General features: G+C 39.1%; 1 protein-coding gene across 1 annotated transcript in view; it reads right to left on the reverse strand.

Annotated features, from left to right (window-relative positions):
• PTPRT (protein tyrosine phosphatase receptor type T) overlaps positions 1-13,740 on the reverse strand; it is a 703,069-nt gene extending 689,329 nt beyond the window's left edge. The window contains exon 1 of the mRNA XM_081949356.1: positions 13,554-13,740. Within this exon, the coding sequence (XP_081805482.1) occupies positions 13,554-13,623 (70 nt within the window). The 5' untranslated portion in view covers positions 13,624-13,740. The remainder of the gene's footprint in view (positions 1-13,553) is intronic.
• Between the last annotated feature and the right edge of the window lie 1,597 nt (positions 13,741-15,337).

Consider the following 15,337-nt stretch of genomic DNA (forward strand, 5'->3'; position numbering starts at 1 on the left):
CTGGATAGTGCCTCACCCAACATCGTCCCTAATTCCAGTATGTAAGAGAGAGATGCTATCATACACTTTACTGATTTTCTGATGCTTAAAGATTAAAAATGATAGTGGGGACTTTTAAAAAAAAGAACAATTTACTGTAATGCAAAAAAAAAAAGCCTTTGAAGTTTAGATTACCTGTTTTAGCCAGTCCTTGGGAGACAGAGCAATTTCACAAGAGCTAAACAAAATCAAGAAGAGGAGGATGAGGACAGGCAGGAAGAGTAGATGGCAATAAAAATACATGAAATCTATTTTTCGTCGAAAGTAATTTGCAAAAGTACATGCAATATTTCTAACTTATCACAACCTGGTACCAATGGTTTTTTTTCCTTCCATTGAGACCAGACATGGTTCAAGTTGATAGTACCAACTGCCCAAAACTCATATTTTTCCCACCCAAACTGAAGGATGGAAAGCAATACTGAGGTAGATACTAAATTTCTCAATTTTACAAAGAAATAACAACATTATTATTGACTTAGTTTACATTTAAAGATCAAGGAAAAAAATAGCACAATTTACAAGGTAGACTTTCACTTATTAATTTTGAATAGAGTATAATTTCCCAAATAAGAGTTCCTCTGATTCATATAATTAGACATCCTTCATTCTTTTTGGGGTAACTCTAAGACTATCCCCACTCACACAAAGAAGCAAGTCATCAGAATATTAACTGACAGCAAACAGCACTCCTTTAGCACTGCTGCTGTTAACTAGCTAGTGTAATGAAATGTCTGGAAAAGAACAAGCAAGATCAGAGAGCACCAAGGACCCCTAATTTCAACCCTGAACTACAAATATTCTCCTTTATTGACTCCATTCCATCAGATGATGATAGAGATGAATTATAACATTGCAGCAGTCTCTTTCCTAGCTTCTCCTCGGTTTAATTATGTTTTATTCTTTAAAAAAAAACAAAGCCATTTTATTCCTAACAGAAGAAGAGGTTGAAATATTTCCAAAGCATGATAAAAAGCATCTCTCTCTCTCATAGATTATTAGGGAATTCCAGTAAATATAGGAATCAATCCATGGTAAGAAGGGAACATTCACAGCACAGGGTAAAATAGGCTTCAAAGTCAAGAATCCAGATCCAAATAATAGGTGAAACCTCCAGATTGAAAGTCACACACTAAGATTCCAGGGTGTAAAGTTAGAGCATTCAGAATATCTGACATGAAAAAGGGACAACTGCTGTTCCAACACTAAACTGCAATAAGATGAAGGCTTTTGGTTTCATTAGGCACAGTTGCTAATCTATAGTAGTCATTTAGAAATGTTGCACAAGTGAAGTCTTACTTTTGACAAACCAGTGAGTGTACCACTTGAGTATGTAATCAGAACAAATGTCATCAATTAGCAGCAATCTGAATGGCAAATCAGAACAAGTAGTGTTGCAGTGTTGGACTAGGAAGAGCAAATTCCTACTTCATTATGAAATTTACTTGATGACTATGAGCCAATCATTTTCTCTCCATCCAAAATGTTTTACAGAGTATTTACCTGAATATTCTCATGTATGTCACCTTAGGCAGAATAAAGATGTGATATTAAGGTAATAAATCAATAATGTAGAAATTGTCTCCATTTACTCTGGCATGATGAGGTAGTTTTAAAGAAAGCATTTGGAGCATATTTCTCAACTGGACTACAACGTCTGGTCTTCTGTAAGATCTACATTTTTGTAATGTTGAATTGGCTCAGTGGCTAAGATGCTGAGCTTGTCGATCAGAAAGGTTGGCAGTTCGGCAGTTCGAATCCCTAGTGCCACGTAAAGGAGTGAGCTCCCGTTACTTGTCCCAGCTTCTGCCAACCTAGCAGTTCGAAAGGATGTAAAAATGCAAGTAGAAAAATAGGAACCACCTTTGGTGGGAAGGTAACAGCGTTCTGTGCAAGTTCAGCATTTAGTCATGCCAGACACATGACCACGGAGATACAGTATCTTTGGACAGCGCTGGCTCTCCGGCTTTGAAATGGAGATGAGCACCGCCCACTAGAATTGGGAACAACTAGCACATATGTGCAAGGGAAACCTTTGCCTTTACTGGAAATATATTTGAAATAAGGAATAGAAAGTAGTCTTCTGAGTGGTACAAGTAGTAAAGAGGTAAAGGTTTGTTTTATAGAGTGTCCCAGTTTTAAACTTTTGAATTTAAGCAATTAGGCATACATGAGTCCTAGAATCTGGAAGAAACCAGCTTGCCTCAATGTATGGAATCAGTTACATCAAAAATCTGAGTCAGATTGAGACAATTTCCTATACTGCATCCTGCTTAGTACTTGCATTGGCTTGTTTAATAAAGCAAGTAATTCTTTGTATTCCATACTGCATATGCTTGGGAAACAGGGGTGGTAGTCACTTACTTTCCCTACTGGTTCGCAAATGTGAGCTTGCATGCTCTCTCTTATTTCGCTCGCATGCGCCCCATCAACTCATGTGCTCGGCTTTCCATGCATGTGCTTTGGCTTGAAAATGTGCCTAAATAGGACAGCATAGAGCCTGGGCAGGTGAGAGAACTGATCTGAACCGGCTGAATAGCATCTCTGTTGGGCAAGAATATTAACCCAAAATTACCAGTTTCTACCCCCTATATACATACTTGGTTTTGCTTATTTATGACATAAATCTATTATTCAGAAAAAGCAAAATGTGCTCGGCTTTCCATGCATGTGCTTTGGCTTGAAAATGTGCCTAAATAGGACAGCATAGAGCCTGGGCAGGTGAGAGAACTGATCTGAACCGGCTGAATAGCATCTCTGTTGGGCAAGAATATTAACCCAAAATTACCAGTTTCTACCCCCTATATACATACTTGGTTTTGCTTATTTATGACATAAATCTATTATTCAGAAAAAGCAAAAAAAAAAAAAAAAAGCAAAGAGATGCCTCTCTCCAAATATCTGCCTCCCCATATAAAAAGTTTTCTGCAGAAAACTAAAATCTAACTAATCTCTACACTTTCCCAGTGTAGTGATACGTAATAAATAAGTAATTGCATACTTTCTAGCAAAAGGCTACATTATGTAACAATTATATCATCACAATCTCTCATCTGGTATTATTTAATGCACTAGGATCTGGCTCTCAGCGTTTTTGGCATTTCAGAATTACTGCATAATAAGATTATATGCACTTATCTGTTATTAGAAAAGAAAAGAAAAGAAAACAGAAGCAGTGATTAAAAGGTACATGTGATGTGCTTAGTTCAGATTAGATATAACAATTTTCTTTTTCCTATCAAGGAAATATGATCTTGTGTGGTTCTCTTCCCTCTCCCCCCCCCTCCCATTTTAGTAGCAGCAGGAGCTTCTGCAGCAATGGGGCCACTACTACTGAGCTCTGACTCATGAAAAAGTAATTGTTTAGATGGAGAGTGTTACTCATTTATATGAGAGTGCCACTGTGCTTAATGGTGATGACCTTCCTACAAAGGCAAAACAGAGTCCATATGCAAGAAGACAATTTTCTAAGAAAAAAGGGAGAGCCATTATTGAAATAGGCAGTGGAGTAGGAAGCAACGTGGCACTCTAAATGATGCCCCATGATGAGAAGCAGACGCTGTTTTGAGAACATTCCTAAAAACATAGAGAGAGATGCATGGAAGATCACACAGTGCAGAAAGCAAGAGGCAAGTGGCCTACATTAATATCCAATTATCAGAGTAACATTGAAGCCCTTTTATGAAGTTGAATATAACATAGTGACATAATACTCGATGCTAATTCAGTTGAACTAAATACTAGAAAACCACCTGTTTTTCCTTCAGTGTATGGCGTGTCGGTACATTCCAAATGTGGCACTCTAAGGTAAATAAATCTACCTGTGACTTTAAATGTAATATCAGACTAAAGATAGGGCATGGTTTCCCTCAAAATCCCCTCTTCAATATGTATCTCTACCTATTCTTTCCACCTTCCTGAAATAGTAGGACTATTTAGTAAGTAGTAGTAAAACATACTAGTGACCTAATAGTAGTAGTAGGATACACTAATAGTAGGACCCACTAATGGCCCAAAATGCTGGATGACAGCACTGAAAGGGAAATGGCAGGGATAGCAATTTCAATCCTCTTAATTTTCCCTAGTCTTCTCTGCTAAATCTTCCCAGCATCTAAAGGTATTGGAAAACATTGAACACTCCAATTATTTAGTTTGAAGAATTATCAATATGCGTATCTTTCAATCTTTCAACTGGCACCTGTATGAGAGTATGCGATAGAAAAATGCTAACTTTAGCTGCCATACTGCTAAAACATTTGGCATGGAAGCTGGAAAATAATTGTACTAAACAGTGGATACTCCACCTATCTATATATAATGAGGGTTATATATTTTTTTCACCTAAAACAAGATGAACGATTTGTAGCTGCCTGTGATCCTTAAGGAGTTCTGGATGGTTCCTAAAGCCTTTCACAACCTTCAGTTTAAGAATCAGCTTTTAAGAAGAAACTGGGCAGCCATTGGGTCTCTTGCTAAAGCAGGGGATTGGACTAGAAGATCTCCAGGGTCCCTTCCAACTCTGATGATGATCTATGTTGTATCAAGCTGCAAATTGGTGGCAGGAGACTTCAGCTATTTCACAAAACAAAAGTAAGTGGCAAATAAAAATTTAACAAAGTGGGATGGGTGTCTCTCTCTCTCTCACACACACACACATACACACCATACATCATCACACTATATTGTAAACTGTTCAGAGTTACCTTGCGGTAAGATGGGCGGTCAATACATTTAATCACTAAATAAATATTGCTTTGTTTTGTTTTTAAAGCAATCTGAAAAACAACCTTTAGCAATTGAAATGCTGTCCAGCTTTGATGTCTGAAGTATCGTAACTTTATATGGAGACTGTAATGCAAAACATCTACTTGATATATGGAGTGCTTACCCAAATCTACCTCTTCTTGCACTTTGAGAGACTAAGGTTTTGCCTATACAAATTAATAGGCCTTGGTTCCTCTGAATAGTTCTATCATTGAGCTATGTCTATTTCCATATTGCTGAGGGCCTGTTCATAAACTAAAAAAAGGAACTTCTGGAATAGGTTCTTAGCAAATACATATAATAACCTATTAACAATCCACAAGCATTCAGTCTTACTTAGAATATCTCAAAGGGGGGGACACTTTGGTGTATTAGTCTTATAACTCGAACCATTGCTAAATAGAAGTACAATAAAACCATAAATGCGTCTGGTATTATATCTAAGAATTAGGATATGATTCATCCTTTATTATTCCATTAAGTATTTCTTTTGGCAGGATTTTGAGAAGGTTGCATAGTTTCTGTTCAGCATTTCATTTGTGTTTGAAGACACGAAGGCAAATTTTCAAATGGAAGCACAGTTGGAGAGAGAAAAACCCTGACTCAAATTACAGCTTTATCCAAATATCTACAAGAAAAGTACTTCAATTTTCAGTCTGGAAGTAAAATGTACATCAGAGGTAATCTTTTCTCCATCCAAACCTATACCCACCACCTTGTTATCTTCATTAGCTACTTGGACCACTCAGAAACAAAAGTATAGAAGAGACGGGTGTTGCATCCTTTTACACCACTCAGAAGCCATTTTTTCCGGGTGTAAACTATTTACTTCAGTGCAACTTTGCTAGGAAAAGTTGTCTCAGGCAACAAAGAGATTTTAAAAGTAAAAAACACACTCCCTGCTCTACCCATGTGTTCAGAAAGAGCTACAAGCTGTAATAAGCAAAATCAATTTATCTTATTTAGTCCATTAACAGAAAAAGGTCTAAATAACATCAGAAATAGCAGTAGTTAGAAAAAAAAACCTTTGCCCCAATTCTTGTTCCATGAGTGCCACAAAACTCTTATAAGTACTTACCTTTTTAGCAGCACAGTAGTTTCCATGGTTACCAAAATAGATCTCTTATTTTAAAGGAAGGCTACTTCGGAATTCTGTAATGGCGTAATGCAATGGTTGTTAACTGTACACAAAACACAGGTGGGGGGCTATAGCCTTTTATGTGGGGCATGGTGTAAATAACTGAAACATTTAAAAATCCTATAAATAATTCACATACTAAGAGAATGCATGATTATAAACACCATCATTCTCTTGGAAAAAGTGGGCCATGGGTTGCCATCAAGTGGGACCCAGATTCTTTAACAATATGTTTGGTGTGATTTAAGATTGAGAACTGTGGAAAATAGTTTTTAGAACCTGTGTAAACTCAGAACAGAATGTGTAATATATATGGGAAATATAAAAATAATTTTTCTCTCTCAAAAATTCTGGTGAGAGAGAAGTTCCCTGAGGATGGGCTCCAACACAAGTCCAACAGTTCAGAAGACTAAATCTCTGGTCTCGGTGACCAACCCAGATTAGCTTCTGCAATTTCCTCCTGGGACACATATATTTGCCTTCATTCGTGAAAAATATTTTTCCTCATCCATTCCCTATAGGAAAAGGGCAGGGACGTGCGGTCAGGGGAGGCAGGGGAGGCAGAGCCTCACCTCTCCTCATGAAATAATAGTATATAATAATAATATACATTTCGTCCCATCCCTTTTACACGGCTCCCTCTAAGTTCCGGTAAGGAGAAGAGCTTTTGGGGAGTGAAGAGGAAGAGGAGGGAGGAGGAGGAGGAGGAGGAGGAGGAGGAGGTGCACGCGGGGGGCGGTGCCAGCTGGGCAACCGGCGGAGGCAGGAGGGTTCTCGGAAGTGCCAATAACCTTCCTGCCTCTGCTGTACTTTGCACGCTCCTCACGACTGCAATAGATGTCCAGAAGTGGCAGGGGCTGTTGGGCTGGATTTTGTGACTAATGGGGTTTGGGCTTCCAGCCCAACAGCCCCTGCCACTTCTGGACGTCTATTGCAGCGCGCAAAGTCCAGCAGAGGCAGGAAGGTTCTCGTCATTCCCCAGTCGCTTTCGAGGACTGCAGAGCACGAGCGGCAGCACACGCTCAAGAAGGCGGGGAATGGGATTACATGTGCTGCTTTCCTGATGATGTCACCAGCCTCACCAGCCATAAACCTCACCGCATGTCACTGGAAAAGGGTGATTTTTCCAAGAACATTTACAGCATATATTTCATAAAAGAAGAAAAGTCAAGTGAGCTTAGAAGGAAAATATACACTGAAATGTACAGCAAACAGTTTCCCTGAGGAATGAAAAAGTAGTTATAGAGTTAACTCGTCATACTATGACAACTGCTGTGGATTGCCTTTTACAAAGGGCCTATAGATATTTATTTTATATACTATCAGTATACTGAAACTAGTTACCAAGCAAAATGAATTAAATTTATTCTGGATTTCTCCCCAACTCCTTCAACTTTCAGGGTTTTTTTCTTGAGGTAATGCTTACTATCCTCATAAATGATTTGCCATCTTACTCTAAAGTGTTTGACGTAACAGAATACTATTCATTAAAATTCTTTTCATTTCCTGAAATGTAAGAGTCAGAAAAAGAGGGAAAGCCAAATGAATCTCAAAGCACACAAGTTTCTCCCTGTATAAATGTTCATGATAACAGAAAATAAGGCATTGAATTAATAGTTGGCATTAACCACCACAGGCAATTTTTTTTTATTTATCACAACCTGCCATATACATTTCATTACACATAGAACAATCTCAAATATTAATGTACCCTGTAAACCCAACATTAGTATAAATCATCATTTACAGTTTAATGCAACAATATGGAATTTGATTGGCTGGCACGTCACATTCTAAAATCAGGCAGAGCAAGCCCTATTTTGCTTCCTACAAAACAACAAAGAGATATTTGCACACTTGCACCCATGACATATCTGAACCCAGCCACTTTGGTTTATTTAAACCAAGACAAAAGGAAATGATGATTTAGCATAGCATATAAATTCAGCCACTGAATTACCTAACCCTATTGGTTTGATTCCACACTAGTTCAAAATATAGCCTCATTGAATGACCAGCAGATGACTTGATGGTGAATGACAAAATCATTCTGCCTGAATTTGGCTGTTACCATTAGTGCTTCATTTAACAATGAAAATTACATGTGATAATGAGGATAGCAGTGCTATTCCAAAAAAAAAAAAAAAGCTAACTTGCCATTTGACAGCATGACTAAGTGGGCCATAATGCTGTTGTTTGTACACACAGAAACACACAGAGAGAGGACAGGACAGGACAAAATAGAATATAATTTTTAATTGGCCAAATGTGATTGGACATACAAGGAATTTGTCTGTGGTGCACGTGCTCTCAGTGTACATAAAGAAAAATACAATACATTCATCAAGAAGCATAAGAAACAATACTTAGTGATAGTCATAGGTTACTAATAAGCAATCAAATCATACTAGGAAACAAATAAAACGATATAAATTGTAAAAATACAAGCAACATGGTTATAGTAATAAGTGGGAAGAGATAGATAATAGGAAGGATGAGGAGAATAATGGTAATACAGTCTTAGTAAATAGTTTGACAGTGTTGTGGGAATTAGTTGCTTAGCAGAGTGATGGCATTTAGGGAAAAAAAACTGTCTTTGTGTGTAGTTGTTCTGGTGTGCAGTGCCCTATAGTGTTGTTTTGAGGGTAGAAGTTGAAGCAATTTATGCCCAGGATGTAAGGGGGTCTGTAGATATTTTCACAACCCTTTTTTTGACTCTGACAATATACAGGTCCTCCCTGGAAGGCAGGTTGGTAGCAATTGTTTTTTCTGCAGTTCTAATTATCCATTGAAATCTGTGTCTATCTTGTTTGGTTGCAGAGCCAAACCAGACAGTTATAGAAGTGCAGATGATAGACTCAATAATTCAATAATAATAACTGCATTTGGCAATTCATTTTGCCAGGAGCAACATTTCTTCAGTAATTTCTCCCTTGGAGGGAGAAAAAAAAGGAGAAGAAGGTACCAATCCTTGTCCTCGGTATTACTGTTCCAAGGACCTCCCCAGATATTAAAATAGATATCTGTGTGTGTATGGTGGAAACTCTCATGGGAAAGAATGACTAAAGTTCAACTTCCATGCATCCCAGCAACAAAAATGCTTTGCTGAATCAAAATCCTGCAAGTATACAGAAAAGCACCCCCATCTTTAGCTATCAAAGGCTGATTCTCTCTCAGAAAATTCAGTTCAAACATTTTTGCTCAGGTCTTTCCACTGAATAGGCTGCATCAGTGTAAGCAGCAGATGAATTACTTTGTTACTTTTACTGCAATGAAAGCTGATACATAATCCTTGCTCATAAACAAATAATAACACAGAAAACACAAACAATTCAGTAATATATCAAGTAAACCATAACAATCAATTAAAAATACATGTCTGTTTATTATTGAAGTATATGCTAATTGTTGAACAAGCAGCTATTTTCACCCTTTATATAAACAGTGAAGTAAAAAAAAATCAAACTATATTTCAGGGAATTGTTGATGTCAGTTAGAACTAAGGATTATAATCAGCACTGGATATAAATTTAGGAGAAACAAAAATATTTTTTTAAAAAGTACCATCAGTAACTAGTATAATGATGCCTGACTTATGAGGTTTTAAAAGGCAAATGTAGAATAGATATCATTGCAAATAGCCACTGAAAAAAACAAATTGAAATTCTTTGTGCAGAAGTATGTGTGTGTGCATGTTTCTCGGTGTGCATGTTTGTGTGTGTGCGCGAGACAGAGAATGCATGTTTATGGGTATGTATTATACACCCATAACTAGTAACTCTAAGCTTTTGAGGAACACACAGTTACATCCTATGTGTAATAGCATGCTATGGGAAGTTAGACACAATGGTTTGTAAAACATTTTACAGCTTAGGGCACTGAATGAACCCAGCCAATTTTTATTTATTCAGTATATTGTATTACCTACTTTGTGGAATGAATCAGTATGGAAAAAAGAATACTGGGTTACATGGGTCTGGTCTGGTACAGAGCATATGATCTTCTACAAGTTTTCTCAATGGCAGAAGACCAGTTATGGGGCAGAAGGCAATTTGCTTAACAGTACTTTACTAATCTTTCTCATAAAACATGTGGTTCAAAAAACTTTATCCTTCTATCAGATGAAACTGATGCCACAAAATGATCAGTGCTACAGATAAGTCTTTTAGAAGCCAAGTTGTTAGCAGAAAGAATATTTGAAAGCCTCTGTGAAACAACATATGCTTCACTAGTTCACACCTGCTTCATGGAAAGTCATAGTTGTTTTAACCATTATTTTAACCATTACATGAAAGGCACGCTACAGGAATCCAAGCTACAGTGATGTCACCATCACATTCTTTGATGATGGAAAAATGTGATGTATTCTGCTTTCTTCTCCCACGAAGGCACCACAATGCAAAATTTATTCATTCCTTTTATCCTGCCTTTATTATTTTTACCAATAACTCAAGGCAGCAAACACAACCAACCCACTTTCTTCCTCCAATCTCCCCACAACAACAACCCTGTTGGATGAGTTATACTGAAAGGGAGGGAGGGAGGAGACTGGTTAACCAGCTAGCTTTCATGGCTAAGATGGAACTAGTACTCATAGGCTCCTGGTTTCTAGCAAAGTGCCTTTACCACTAGACCAAACTGATGTACAAATTGCAGTGATTGAGCACACATGTTGAACTAAATCCAAACCAAATAACTTTATGTACAGCCTGCCTGCCCATTGTTTGTATATGTAGGTTGTAATTTTGTCAAAAAATAATCTAGGTGCAAGGAGAACAGTTCTTCTGTGTGTTTGTGTTACTTCTTTCCAATACTCTGGATCCCTATTTTTTTCTTTCTCCCAAGCGGATACACAAAATTTATGGAAACTGACTGCATACATAACGCCTTGAAAACACAGATGAATGGCAAAGACCAGGCTATAATGACATAATAACAGCTATGAAGGGAGCACCATCTGATGGACAATAGTTGAAGTGCACAGGTTACAAAAGGAGCTTTCGTGTATTTTTAATAATGAAATCCATCAGAGGTACAGAGGTTTCCCCCCCCCCTTTATTATTTTTTCTTTAATTATCTGAGCATTAGCCATGCAAGTTGGTTGCAAGGCATTAAATCTTCAGCAGTTAAGTGTAATCTTCAAGGTGAAAGAAGCAACGTTCTCTGTAGCCTCATTTACAAAACTAGGCACAAAGTCCTGTTTTATTTCTATATTCCTTATCTCTTCAGCAGCAAAAGGGTGGCAGTTAACATTCTGAATCACATGGTGATTAACAAACAGAGACAGTGACAAGTTCCTAACCTGCTTTCTAATTGTTTCTGCCCAATTCTACTTTTAGTTTATAATTAAAAATTGCAATACTGTGTGTCTTCTCCTGTATGTCCATATATTGTCTGGAAATTTATTTTGAGCATCAAATCACAGTGCTATTATTTAAAAATAAAACCTGAATAGCATTTTTTTCCAGCCTGAAAGCTTTGCTTTTTTCTTCCTTTCGTGTAATTCACTCAAAGTAGATCATTGTCACTTGCACTTTCTGCAGAACATCTACTGCAGACTCATGGCGGCAATGCGTAAGTATTGAAGAAGTTACTTTACTGTTGATTCTACTGCAACAGTAAGAAGTAAAAATCTGCTATGTTCGCCATCATACAAAACCTCTATCAAGAATTTAAATTGAGAATCAGAGACTGCAAAATCCACCATGGTCCATGTTTTCATGCATGTTTAGGTGTCATACAACCACCCTAAATGTGTACTTTGAGTTCTCACATATTACACTAAGCCACATTTTTTTAGTTCAGGATTGCTAAATTCTGTAAACCCAGCAAATGGTGATTGGTAAACCACTGCTTATGACTTTTCTGGTTGTATGAACTAGCCACTTTTGATTTATTCAATAAACCATGGTTAAATAACCTGCTGCTTGACATGCTGAACAAACCTCACATTAATGAGGAACTTTTAAACTTGCAAGTTAAAATGGAACTCAATTTGCTTCAAATTCACACATTCATAAAATGCTCTATTGCTGAATAGCTATTTGCTAACAATGAAGAAGATATTTAATCTGTAGTCTCACACATCTATAGACTACCTGGGATTGTTTTACTTAGCAGACCAGTATGACCCTAGAAATGACCTTCCCCTTCATAGGAAATTACCAACTGATCTTTCCCCTACCCCCCTTTTAAAATGCAATCTAAGACTCTATTCCCTGTCAATCTAAATTATGGCATTACGTAGTTGCAAGTAAATCAAAGGAAATTTTATCCATATCATTCTGTTTTATACTATATACTCACTATATATATATATTAAAACACAAAGTGTTGTTTCAGGCATTTGAATTCTGAACTCTTTTTTTTAGCTGGAAATGTTGAGAGCAACCTGTTCCTTAACTGTTCAAACTTGAAAGTTCCAACACATTGCACATAGGAAATGTGCAATAGGCAAACATTTATACCTGCATAAAGGAATTTCAGACACAGAGGCATATAAACATAAATATAGATTTCCTGAGTTACAAGTGTGGCAATCCCACCAAATAAAAATGACAATAATTAAAATGCACAAATTGACACATTCTTTGGTTGGATAAAGTACACATATAGTTGGTCTACATGGGATGTTCATTAGAGCAAAAAGTATCAGAGGATCCAATTGAACAAAGGAAAACAGACTCAAAAAGATTTTCAGACGCTTCCCCCCCCCCTTATCTTCATGCTTTCAGAAACACAAACTCCTTCTAAAGTGGCAGCTTTTGGCAACTGAAACCTGAAACTGCAAGTTTTTCCAAGTCTCTAGATCCTAAGGAGTGAGATGATTCATGGAAAGGATTGCACTGTAGAGGCAAATCACCCAATAAAGTGTAAGTCTGTTGGGCAAGTTTTGAGTTAAAGTCTCCTGTTGTACATTTTTAAAATGCTTGATGGAGCATTTCCTTTGATGGAGACCAACTGTTTGCTATAAAAAGAACTTGAGTGTCTTGACTCTAAAGAGAAGATGCCTTCAGTATCATATAAGAAGCAACATTTAAGCTTCTCTTGGTTAAAAATAAGGGCACATCTATAAGGCTCCTAAGAAAGAAAGACCAAGCCACATTGAAAAAGAGCACCTTTATTTGGAGATACCAATTCTAATTTGGAACATAAGACTTCAGCTACCTTTGTTTCCAGGTGGGCTCCATGGAAATCATTCCTAACCCAGGTAAACGGAACACAGGATTGCACTGAGCTGATGCATTTGTTGTCTTTAAGATACAGAAGAGGGAAGTAAGTATTTCAGCAAACTGCCCCTGGTAAGATTTTATCTTGATCTTAGCAATTAAACTCTCTGACACCTTAGACACCACCATCAGGGAACACAATCCAAGGACCTCCAGAAACTTAACCACGGAGGGAATGGCGACCTGATCCGGAGAGAGAGAGAGAGAGAGGGAGAGAGAGAGAGAAGGAAAGCAGAAGGTCCAGGAAACCTCGCAAAGGCAATTCCCGTTCGCCTTAGAAGCGCTGGTTTACTTCAAAGCAAAAGCAGTGCTCTCGCGCACCAAAAGAAAAAAGAAAAAGAAAGCTCTAGCCACGCTCCCGTCAAAAGCCAGGAGCCGCTTACCTGCAAAGACTTGTCCCCGACTTCTTTGCAACAGCTGCAAGAGAATGGCAAACGTAGCAATCCTAGTCATTCTTTGAGGGAGTTCACATGCCCTTCCCGCGGCAATCGCAGCAGAAGAGCCGGTTCTCCGTGCGTCCGGCAAACATCCCTTGCATTGATAAGCCCGGAGAGTTGGGACTGGAGCGGATTCTCCCGAACGCGGCTGAAGCCTCCGCTATCCCTGCTCTGAGGAATAAGACAAGCTGATTGAAGAAGCGAAAAAAGGGGGAGATTTCCCCTGAGTCCTAACGCTCGTCTTTTCTCCCTCTCCCACTCACTCATACGGAGGGAAGGAGAGAGGGGAGGCGAGCGGAGGGCAACAAACAAGAGAAAGCCCCACGCATCAATCGCCCCTCGCTGTCTGCTTCACTGTCGGAAAAAAAGCCCCATCCTTCATTCCTTTTTGTTTTGGCACTAGGCGACTGGAGGGCGGGGAAATGCGAGTCATTAACAAGACGTTTCTATCCCGGACACCCAGCCCGCGGAGAAAGGGAATTGGAAGCTTCTCAAAGCAAAATCAATTGAAAGACTGTTTTGTTTTCTGCCCGCGCCCGCCCGCGCGTGCGCGCGTGCCGCGGTGGGTACTCCGCCGCCTGAGGATGGGTATTCGCTGCTCTCCGCTCCAGCCAGGAGCCCAGGAAAGAGGCAACACAAAAACTGGCAAACCGTTTCTCGTGTGATAAGGCGCAGCTGGTTACGTGTGATCGGGAGGCAGGGCAGGAGAGATTTAAGACAGACAGACAGAGAGAGAGAGAGAAAGAAAAAAAAGAAAGAGGTGTGTGTGTGTGTGTGTGTGTGTTGGAGAGAGAGAGAACAATTTTCACTTTTCCTCAACCGGATTAGGATTGCAGTTAAACTGCGCAATGGAGAGCAATGAAACCCCCCTGCTATGAGCATGAAAGTCACAAAAATGCGAGGTTTCCAGGGGGGCCATTATTAGATCAAATATTCTAAAAGCGCTAACAGACATTTCCAGTTGAAAATAGTAATTTCCGTCATTATTCACTTAACTTCGGATCGAGCTGGCTGCTTAAATACCTACGCTCAGCAGGCGCAACTCTGAGATCGAGACATCTAACACGCGCCCAGGTTTGAAAAGAAGAGACAGAGAAGGGTTCTCGAGCGGAGGCAAGGTAGCTTATAAAAGCGCCCGGATGGATCCCCCAAGCGGTTCAACAAGCTGGATAGTCCCACTTTATTGGCGACAGTCAGAAGCGATTGAAAGGAGGAATTGGAAGTTTATTAACTGGCGCGCGCACATCCGCCGCCACCCACTTCTCCGGCGCTCGCTGCACCTCGATTGCCGGGAATTGTCCCCATGCCTTGGGTTTATAAATCCCAATGGATGCTGTAAACCACCGATCCGGCTGAGTTGGGAGCTGTACTTCCAATGGCCTCTGGTGATGGTCAGTCATCCAGTTCATAGTTGTCCCAAAGGTGCTTTTTCAAGAGGCAACTGGACTTTCTAGTTTTCGCTTAAGCGAAACGTCTTCAGGGAAAAACTAAAAAGTCCAGTTGCCTCTTGAAAAAGCACCTTTGGGACTTCTAATGGCCTCTTGTAACTTTGGGGACGCTTTCCTGACGTTCTCCAAGAAAACCTTTGTCTGCTCACGAATGAAAAGCGTGCGCAGTTCACAAAGCGCTATTTTAACTATTTTTAGCTTGAAGTTGCTTGGATTGCGCTAGCCTGCTGCTCTTTCGTATTTCCAGACTCTACTCCCGAGCCGACAAACCTCTTGTCACAC

The sequence above is a fragment of the Natrix helvetica genome (genome assembly GCF_964273705.1).
Source record: "Natrix helvetica genome assembly, chromosome: 3".
Classification (NCBI taxonomy): Eukaryota; Metazoa; Chordata; class Lepidosauria; order Squamata; family Natricidae; genus Natrix; species Natrix helvetica.